At 42.4% G+C, this 10,453-nt stretch overlaps 1 protein-coding gene across 4 annotated transcripts in view; it reads left to right on the top strand.

Moving 5' to 3' along the window:
• Window positions 1-178: 178 nt before the first annotated feature.
• rtn3 (reticulon 3) overlaps window positions 179-10,453 on the top strand; it is a 45,597-nt gene continuing 35,322 nt past the window's right edge. For 2 of the 4 annotated variants that reach the window (XM_061709462.1, XM_061709461.1), the window contains exon 1: window positions 179-454. In XM_061709462.1, coding sequence (XP_061565446.1) covers window positions 364-454 — 91 coding nt within the window. In that variant the 5' untranslated portion in view covers window positions 179-363. The remainder of the gene's footprint in view (window positions 455-10,453) is intronic. The other 2 variants (XM_061709463.1, XM_061709464.1) reach the window with 2 other exon arrangements.

Genomic DNA, 10,453 nt, shown 5'->3' with positions numbered 1-10,453 from the left:
AACATTGAACGCATCTCCCCGACATGTCTTTGGTCACCCCTCCTCCACCGTCTGAAGGCTGATTTATGGTTCCGCGTTACACCGACGCAGACCCACGGCGTGTGGGTACGCGGCCCTACGCGTACCATACGCCGTAACTCTGCGTCGATGTAACGCAGAAGCATAATTGAGGCTCGACTGTGCCTGCTCTCCCTCTGTCTCTGCTCTCAGTGACGACGGGGCGAAGTCAAACCCACACCTGGGACGTTTTCAGGAAAACTCACACAATACCTACATATTGCTAGAGACACAAAGAGTCAGCTCAAGTAGACGGTACAGACATTTAATCGAGTTTGCGCTGCTGCCTTTTGGTATTTCCCTAAAATGGATCCAATGACTCAGTCCGCCCAGATATCATCGTCGCAAGGTTTGGCCGATGGACACAATTCTGCTGTCAAAGAATCAAAGCTATCCGGTAAGACTTTTTATGTCATTATTTATTTTAATCAACGTGCTGTATTTTAATTCACGCTAACGTAAAGTGTTTTTTTTTCCTAATTTGTTGTAGCCATATATTTGTTCATTCATCGGCCCATGCGAAGTCAATAACTCGGTAAAGGCTGGTTTATGGTTCTGCGTTACACCGACGCAGAGCCTACGGACCGTCGCCGCGTACCTCGGCGTAGGCTCTGCGTCGTTTTAACGCGGAACCATAAATCAGGCTTAACGCGACTCGGCGTTGAAACGGAACATTCCTTCTCTGGGAGAATCATAAAGTTCTCCGACATGGAGCACCTGTGCTGGTTAACACAATAATGACTCTTCCCTCTAATGTTGCATTTGCTATATTTTTCTCTTGGTCGCCATCCTAAAGCCTGAACAATTATATGGGATCTGATGGATGCAATTGAAACTATAATGTATGTTTGTATGTATGTATGTCTTGGTGCAGTTTAACTAACCAATTTGTTGTTGTTTTTATATCTAAATGTGCAGCATAATGGCTTTTGCGTCACATAACACGAGGGCTAGTTAGGTTAGGAAGTACCTCACACTAAAGCCTGATTTATGGTTCCGCGTTACACCGACGCAGAGCTTACGGCGTAGGGTTACGCGGCGACGCACACCGTACGCACAAGATTTAACGCGGAACCATAAGTCAGCCCTACAGACAGCGCTGTTATTGCTCTGCAGTGCGGATGCGCTGTTGCTGGGCAACTGCCAGCGAGGGAGGGCCCTCTTAAAGGCGCAGTAACACCTCTGACCTCGTTATTCTTCACAACTAAACCAGCATCTTCCTTCAAATGGAGTCTTTATTTTTTAGTTATCCCGATTTCCTGGAAGTTCTACATTTATTCAAGGTTATATTATCATAACAAGTCTAAATGAAACGGAGGAATGTTGCTTTTCTGAGTCCTATTGACAGTTTTTTTTGTGTACACATGGGAGTGTCTGCTTCGCCATCAGCCTGTGCGTCTTTGTGTTTAGTCTGAAATGTGTTGGTTGAAACCCATGGAACAATAAGCAACCACATGAAAGTCATTTGAAAATCCTATAAACAGCATTGTTTTTTTCCTAGAGGATTGAAGGGTTTTATAGAAAGCTGTTGAGCGGGCGCAGCAGCTGGAAACGGCAGGGTGTGGCACGATGCCCAGCTCTCCGAGTAGAAGGAAGACCGGAGTCAAACCCAGAGATTATTAGCTATAAATCAGCTGGAATGCACACATAAACATATACTCTTACAGTACTCTTAGTAAGCAAGCAAATTATTTATTTCTACAGATCTTCCCAAGATTGTGCGAAAAAGAGAGGAACAAAAAGTGTCTTTTACATTTACAGGATTGTCTCAGAAAATTAGAATATTGTGATAAAGTTCTTTATTTTCTTTAATGCAATAAAAAAAAAAAAGTCATAAATTCTGGATTCATTACAAATCAACTGAAATATTGCAAACCTTTTATTATTTTAATTTAGCTGATTATGGGTTACAGTTTAAGATTAAGATTCCCAGAATATTCTAATTTTTTGAGATAGGATATTTGAGTTTTCTTAAGCTGTAAGCCATGATCAGCAATATTAAAATAATAAAAGGCTTGCAATATTTCAGTTGATTCGTAATGAATCCAGAATGTATGACATTTTTGTTTTTGTAATTGCATTACAGAAAATCACAATATTCTAATTTTCTGAGACAGTCCTGTATATGAATGTAGGAGCATTGTTGTCAAGTTGAGGATTTTCTATGCTTGCTAATTCTTTTATGACTCAAAGGTTGTAAACCTTGGATGACGAAACTGCATCTCTCCTTTTCTCCATTCATTTTTAAAGAAGGCATGTTATGAGATAAACTTCTAAACTAAAATGTGCTCAAAAGTACATGTTTGTGTGTTGTTATTTAAGCTTATTCTTAAATAATTCACAGACAAAAAATGTTTTACCAAGGATAAATATGAAATAAAATGATAAATATAAAAATTGATGATAAATATAAAAATTGCTGCTTAATACTGAAAAAGAGTAGAAAAAAGGAGGCTAATGCCACCCTATGATGGGTCCAAGAGGTTCAGGCAAGAAATACAAGCTGTGTCTACATTATCTGCCTTTTTAAAGTCACCATTTTACGTGTCACCAAAGCTAAAAACCTTAGCGAGTGAAGAGAGGGAGCAAAGGGAAACGACAGCTGACATTGTGGAGCGCTGTAACACGTTTCGGGGAGCAGTTTCTGAGCTGTTTGAGGTTAAAGTCTGGAAATTTACGGTTCTGCGTTAAACCAACGCAGAGCACACGCCGCTGCTGTGACGCCGTCGTGACGCCGTCGTGACGCCGTCGTGACGCCGTCGTGACGCCGTCGTGACGCCGTCGTGAATCCTCCGGACTTCTCTGTCACTCCATTTGGCCGCGGTGCAAAACCCCCCCAGAGCGCTAGGGGGGCGCGATCTTTTCCTGAATGGTTTATCCGACTTTTCCGGTCACAGACTGCGTTTCCACGCTTCTTCTTCCTGTATCCAAATCCGAAACAAATGCTGCTTCGCGCAACTTCTCGCTCACCTTCTTGTAAATCTTCTATCCCGGTACTTTCTACCGTCTACAAATGCAGAAATGTTCATATCCTTCATTACATTTATGAAGTGATTAGTCTCCTCCTGGTCTTGGTTTCTCCGTGTTTATAAGAACTTCCTGGACTCAAAAGACCAGGATTCCTTGTGAACAGAGCATGTGCAGAAAACAAATTCCTGTTCCGTTTGATGGGGATATTCCGTTTGGCGTTTACATGACTGGATATTCGGGTTTTAAAAGGAGTAACCCAGGGGTATATTGGGGTTTTTAAAAACCTGAATATGAGCAAATTCTGGTTATTCAAAGGGGTTATTGGTGTTTACATGGCCGTGCAAATTCGGGTTATTGCCAATATTCAGGTTTTAAAAGGGTTATTGATGCATGTAAAAGCACTCAATGTTGTCTTCTGTTTTATGTCCCTAGCAATATTCACGCATTACTGGAATGCTGATCAGTGGAAGATGATGTTCCATTGTTTTTGTCTGCGTCGCTCAAGCTTTACTGTAGTAATGTGTTTTATGATCCTTGATTCCGTGCACATCGCAGCTACCAGAAGGCCCGGCCCTTGCATTTCAAGCTTCCTGTCCGTTATTGAGCCTGCTTCATTAGACGTGAGTGACACTAGTCACAAAGGAAGTGGCACACTTTGAAACGAGGACCTCATTTCTCAAACTATATTGCATCAGATTTGAAACCAGTCCAGGAAGTAATTAGTGCATCACTACATTGCTTGCAGGGCTGCAATCAGAAAAACAGTTTAATGTGCTTTGTTTTTAAAAGGGAAAAGACAACTTAATCTAATTGTCGTTGCACTAAAACGCTTGGCAGTCGTCTTCTCCTTGCTCTTTGGTTCAGCTCGCTGTGCGCTCTGATCCTGGTCGTATTTGAACGTGCCTAACATTCGTGTTGATGGAGGGAGGAATCTTGTCATTCAGCGTAATCTTTAATCTTCCAGAATTTCTTCTTTGACACTTTCAAATTCTCAGTAGTTATTTAACCCTTGTGCTGTCTTGGAAGGAAGGAAGGGAGGAAGGGAGGGAGGGAGGGAGGGAGGGAGGGAGGGAGGGAGAAAAGGGAAGAAGGAAGGGAGAAGGAAGGAAGGAAGGAACAAACAGGAGAATTAGGTCATTTTGACCCAAAGACAGTACAAGGGTTAACAATATTTACACATTTGCTCATCCTCTAAATTCACAAATAAGTCTAAAGTCATTTAATAAACCTGAGCTGACTAGCTCACCCTTTTCTGCCCAGAACACGGCACGTCCAACCAGCAGCACTGAGGTTTCAGCCCTCGGGGGTGGACGGGACAGGACAGAACCAGGGCAGGAATTGCAGGGACAGCAGTAAACGTTCCCTGTAACATCACTTTTGCAGAGACTCTTAGAAGTACCAGGCTACGATGGAAAAGCTGATTTCCCACTCGAGCATTACAGAGACTAAGGCCCAATCCCAATACACCCCCTACTTTCTACCACTAGCACTCCCTCAGTACCACTACCCCTAAAAAAAGAAGGGACAGATTTTAGGGCCCTTGAAATCTTCCCAGGGGTCTGTCCCAATACTCCCACTACTCCTACTTTCAGCACCACCCCTAAAATCAGGAAGCTGAGAGCCAAAAGCTGTTTTAATTTCAGCTGTAGCGCTGTTAATATGACACTTTATTAAGTTTTAATATTTTTTCAGGTGTAAAAGTAACCGTTAAGATCCCCAACCTGGGCTCAGTTTATCCAAATAACGGCTGTTTTCTGCGATGATAAGAGCCGCCGGTCCGGGGCGCAGCAGCCAGAGTACAGACGTAATCGCCAGGTCAGCCTGCCGTCGTCATGGGGAGAAACCTGCAGCTTTGTGGAGAATTACCTCTGGCTGAAATAAATAATTTAGGAAGATAAAGATAAATTGGTTTCATAGATGAAATCTAACAGTTGTAGCTACGCCTGTTAAGAAATTTGCTCCGAAAATGTCGGGATTTCTGCCTGCCTGCCGGCTCCGGAGCTGATTTATGGTTCCACGTTAAATCGACGCAGAGCCTACGGTGTAGGGTACGTAACCTACGCCGTAGGCTCTGCGTTGGTGTAACGCGGAACCATAAATCAGCCTTTATTCTGGCGAGGTTTGAAAAAGACTTCGCAACAACGACCAAGCGAGTGATCATGTACATTCACTGAGTGAATATTATGAAAGTAAAATATATATTTCTCGCTAGAAATGTAATCAAAACGCATTTTTATGCAGAAACTAACTCAAAATATTGATTTTATTCACTAAAAAATAAGAAATGTCCGCCATGTTTTTTTTTTTGATTCAGTCCGCAAATGACGACGAAAAGCATTCTGGGAAATTTTTCTGGCCCTAGTTCAGCTAGGGTGCATCCGAAATCCCTCGATCCGTAGGGACAGATTCATAGCCACTACACTCGTTTTCTTCACTACACCTAGATGAAAAAAGGAATTGGGACACCACTACCCTCACGGGAACGCGCAAAATTTAGGGGTAGGACTAAAAAGTAGTGGTAGTGGGAGTATTGGGACAGGGCTTAATAGCGCTTTTCCACTAGTACCTACTCAGCCCGGCTCGGCTCGCCTCCACTCGGTTTGGCACTTTCCCATTAGGGGTCTAACGTGCCAAATAGATACCTTTTCTGTATGTATTCTGCCGAGGTTCTAAGCTGCTGAGTCGGCCCTGTTATAGCCATAGGCTAATTTCCACCATTCGTCCCTGTGGCAAATCAATGCCAAACATAAAACATAAAACCAGACACCAGCAAACAAGGAAGACAAGATATAGCGACGAAAGACAACATTTAAAAACAGGACTTAGCTAGATAAAATCAATAGGAAATAAAAACATGTTACAATTAATACCAGTGAGTGACCGTCACGTTTAAAGTGCTAAGTGCTTAGGTGCATAACTTGATATGGAACACAGGCCACAGACCCAGCAGCACATCTATCATCTCCTCCAGGTTCTACATTTATGTTGTCTTCTTCATTTAGATCACACAATCAAATACGTCACAGCAGCTTCTCCAACCTCCTACTTCTGCTCCAGGTGCTGAATTGTTTTTTAAAAGAAACTTGGCCGAGTTGAATCGAGCTGAGATGAGTAGGTGCTAGTGGAAAAGTGCCATAATATAACACAGATGTGTCACATTTGAGATCATACTTTGATGGCTAGTGCATACTATAATGTTTTATTGAATGTTACTGAAAGTTCCACTCCAAAAGGAACATTTTCAGGTTTTATTTAATGTGGAACATCCATCCATCAATTATCTACACCCGCTGTATCCTTTTCAGGGTCACGGGGGTCTGCTGAAGCCTATCCCAGCTAATAACAGGCGCAGGGACACATATGTACAAACAACCAGACACACTCACAATCACACCTACAGGCAATTTAGAACCATCAGTTAACCTACTACGCATGTTTTTGGACTGTGGGAGGAAGCCGGAGTAACCGGAGGGAACCCATGCAAGCACGGGGAGAACATGCAAACTCCACAGAGGAAGACCCTGCCGGGCCATGCTGACCTAATGTGGAACAGATTCAGTGTTTCCGCTAGAAAAAATTGGCACCGGACAATGTGACCGGCAGGGTTTCAATTTACCGGACAAATGTTTGAAATTCCGGTCACATAGGCTATATGAATCAATTGAGGTTAAAAATAAATCATATGCAGTAGTACGATATCAATCATTTAATTTTTATTGAAAAACAGGGTATTTAAAATAAAATAAGTCCCGTCAATTGACTCGCGAGCGTAACTTCAAAAAATAAATAAATATTGCAGAAGCTTGCGCGTAACCTACGGCGTAAGGTACGCGGCGACGCGTACTCTACGCCGTAGGCTCTGCGTCGGTGCGACGCGGAACCATAAATCAACGCACATGTGGATGTCGGCGCCGCAGCTCCGCTTCCTCCCGGTTCCCGGCACCGAGGCTCGGCGTGTCCCTCCGCCGGGGCTCGGCGTGTCCCTCCGCGGTACTCCCGGGGACTCTAGTCCCGCAGCACCAGTGAGTATTTTCACCGGACATTTTGACCGGAGAGATTATAAAATACCGGACTTCGGCATATTTTACCGGACAAAGTCCGGCAATTACCGGACAACGGAAACCCTGAACAGATTGTTGTCTTTTTTTTTTTTTTTCAAGGTTAAAGCAATCTATAACTACTTGAGAAGATTAAATACAAATCTTTCAGAGGGACAACACATGAGACTGTCGTTACCGGAAAGTTACTACAGTTTGTACAAACATTGAGTGGTGGGTTTTGATTTGATTTAGATTTTTAGTTTTTATTTCGGTCAATTTGGATACAACATAAAAATAGTCCAATATTTTAAATGCCACCGAAAAGGTATATAGGCTGAAGCCAAGGCTTATTATGCCTACCCTTTTATGAACCTCAACTCAGGAGATTTTATACAAAACAAAACTAATAATTTGGATTCAAACATTGAAAAAAAAAAATGGATATATTGGACAAGTAACAGAGGTATCTAGACAAGAAGCAAAGACAAAAAAAAACAAAGACAAAAACAAAACAAAAAACATACTATAAATTGCAAGGAGTGATAAATTAAGTGGTTTTTGGCAAGAGACTGTACAGCGCGGAGAGCAGAGGTTATGAGTAGGGTGTGTAAAAAGAATTGAACATACCAAGTGGCTTACAGGGACCTGGTATGCATGTGGGTGGTTTCGTTGGTTGAACGTTACAAGTAACTGGATTTTTGGCCCTAAATGAGCAGATCTTAGACACAGTTCCTGGAAGAAGATTTGTTACAGAACTCATTCAAACCCCATTCTGTCCAAAACTGAGCATTCAGTGTTGTGCTGGACGTCCGGTAAGTATTCAAATCCAGCATTTGTGGCAATTTTTTCTATTTTTTGGATTGAACAGCCCAGAAAGTTTTTTAGAAAAGTCCTGTGTTTTCAAGACGGATGAGACCAAGAGAGTTGGAGCTGGTTACAATGAGAAGCGTTGTTTTAATGTCTTCACTGCATGAAGACAAAGGCCTTGTCCCGCCTGGGAAACTTAGTGGTGGTAATAGAATCATGGCGTGTTGTGGTTCTGATCTGTTCTGGTCCACATGGGCCAGAAAATCAAGAGTCATTAGCATTTCTATAAATTCAGAGTTGCACTAGCAGTTTAAAAAAATAAATAGTTTCTTTCTGATCTTGATTTTAAGAAAAATGTGGTCATGCAGCAAGATGGCAGTCCTAAAGAATTAATTAATGTTGAAAAATAACTAGCCAATATTGTGACCGTAATCCTTTAGAAATACCTGAGCCGGCCTTTTCTAGTCAGTGTTGATTCACTTGTAGAAGAATACCCTGATAATTGATCTGTACATTTAACTTATATGTTCTTCCTGGATACTATATAGTAATTTAAGCATAAATTAAGGAAAACAAACAGAAACAGCAGTTATTAGTGCTTGAGAGCAGAAGTTTAATGTAATATCTGTGGTTTGTTTTAAATTCTCTTGGTATTTATTTAAATATTTCTTTACTCTTCCACTAGTGATCCTCACACATTTGTTGAAATGTGGATAAGATTTTGAGTTTACATAGTGATTAAGATCCAGAGGTGTGGTGTCTTGAGAGGGTCATACCTGTATGAATGTGAGTAAAGGAATGTTGCGCTACGAGACCACGCCAAGCTAAACCTGATTGACCTGTGGAAACCTAACCGAGCTGAACCGATGGGCCACGCCGAGCCGTATCTCTAACCCTGGTGCTGTCTGCTGGGCAAGGAAGGAAGGAAGGAAGGAAGGAAGGAAGGAAGGAAGGAAGGAAGGAAGGAAGGAAGGAAGGAAGGAAGGAAGGAAGGAAGGAAGGAAGGAAGGAAGGAAGGAAGGAAGGAAGGAAGGAAGGAAGGAAGGAAGGAAGGAAGGAAGGAAGGAAGGAAGGAAGGAAGACAACAAGGAAGGGAGGGAGAAAAGAGGAAGGGAAGAAGGGAGGAAAGAAGGAAGAATGAAAAGAAGGAAGGAAGGAAGGAAGGAAGACAACAAGGAAGGAAGGGAGAAAAGAGGAAGGGAAGAAGGGAGTAAGGAAGGAAGGAAGGAAGGAAGGGAGACAACAAGGAAGGAAGGGAGAAAAGAGGAAGGGAAGAAGGGAGTAAGGAAGGAAGGTAGGGAGAAAAGAGGAAGGGAGAAGGAAGGAGAGAGCAGGAGGAAAGAAGGAAGGAAGGGAAAAAAGAAGGGAGTAAAGAAGGAATGCAGGGAGGAAGGGAGGGAGAAAAGAGGAAGGGAGAAGGAAGGAGAGAGCAGAAGGAAAGAAGGGCGTAAGGGAGGAAGGAAGGGAGAAAAGAGGAAGGAAGAAGGAAGGAGAGAGCGGAAGGGAGGGAGTAAAGAGGAAGGGAGAAGGAAGGAGAGAGAGGAGGAAAGAAGGAACAGGAGAATTAGGTCATTTTGACCCAAAGACAGTACAAGGGTTAAGAGGTTCAAGTTCTTCCGATGTCTCAAGAGATTTTACATTTACAGACTTTCTGCCAAAGGACATTAAGCTTGAATGTTCCATACTTGCCATTTCTCACGTGAATGCAGGATACGCTGCCGTGTGAATCCTGCATTCGTATAGAAGAGAAAATGTGCAACATGTACGTGAGGTGAAATGTTTGGGTTCAGGGCTGGAGGTGCTGGTCTTGGTAAGTGAAGTGACTGCAGGGACGGGTTGGAGAGCTCGTCTAGTCACAACTTTCAGTGTGTGGTGATGGATTGAACCATTGGGGTATTTGTATCCAAGAAGTCCTCACATTCTGTAGAGGACATGAAAACACTTTTCAGTTTCATACTCACCGTAATCAGAGACACTGACTCTGATTCCGGCCATATTAACACGTCATTGCCAGAACGACATCTCTGACTTTGTTCAGGAATATTCTTCATGGTGCCTTCCCTACTGTCGAATATCTGGCTGTTCAAAACAAGACGACTAACAAAACATCTCCAATTGCACTGTTGATATATCTCTACTGTCACGGCAATAAAAGATGTTCACTGCAGACGGGAGTAAACCATTGTACAAGGGCATCATAACATCATGTGACTGACTTTTATTTTGGTACAGAATAACTCAGTTTTGAAGCTCTGTGGCTTTCTTGCATGTTTAACACTCCTGTAATGTCACGGGTCAAATTAGAGTTTTAAGATCTAGGAAAAATAGTTAAAAGTTGTTTTTCAGTGTGAAACTTCTTCTGCTTGCCTTAATTAGTGTAATCAACGTGTATTATGATATAATGGTTCATCTCAAATATTTGCAACTGCGGACAATATCAAACTGGAGGTAAGAGGGTGTCAGGAATGTCAGAATATTTCTTTCTTTGCAACTGTGAGACATGTTTCATCCCAATCTCTCACACACAGCAGCTGAAGCAAAAAGATGGCAGTCCAGGAGACTCTGGAAGTCATCATTGA

The sequence above is a fragment of the Cololabis saira genome, chromosome 20 (genome assembly GCF_033807715.1).
Source record: "Cololabis saira isolate AMF1-May2022 chromosome 20, fColSai1.1, whole genome shotgun sequence".
Taxonomy (NCBI): Eukaryota; Metazoa; Chordata; class Actinopteri; order Beloniformes; family Belonidae; genus Cololabis; species Cololabis saira.
The sequence above is the reverse complement of the archived record's forward strand: the minus strand, read 5'-3'. Positions and strand labels throughout refer to the sequence as shown.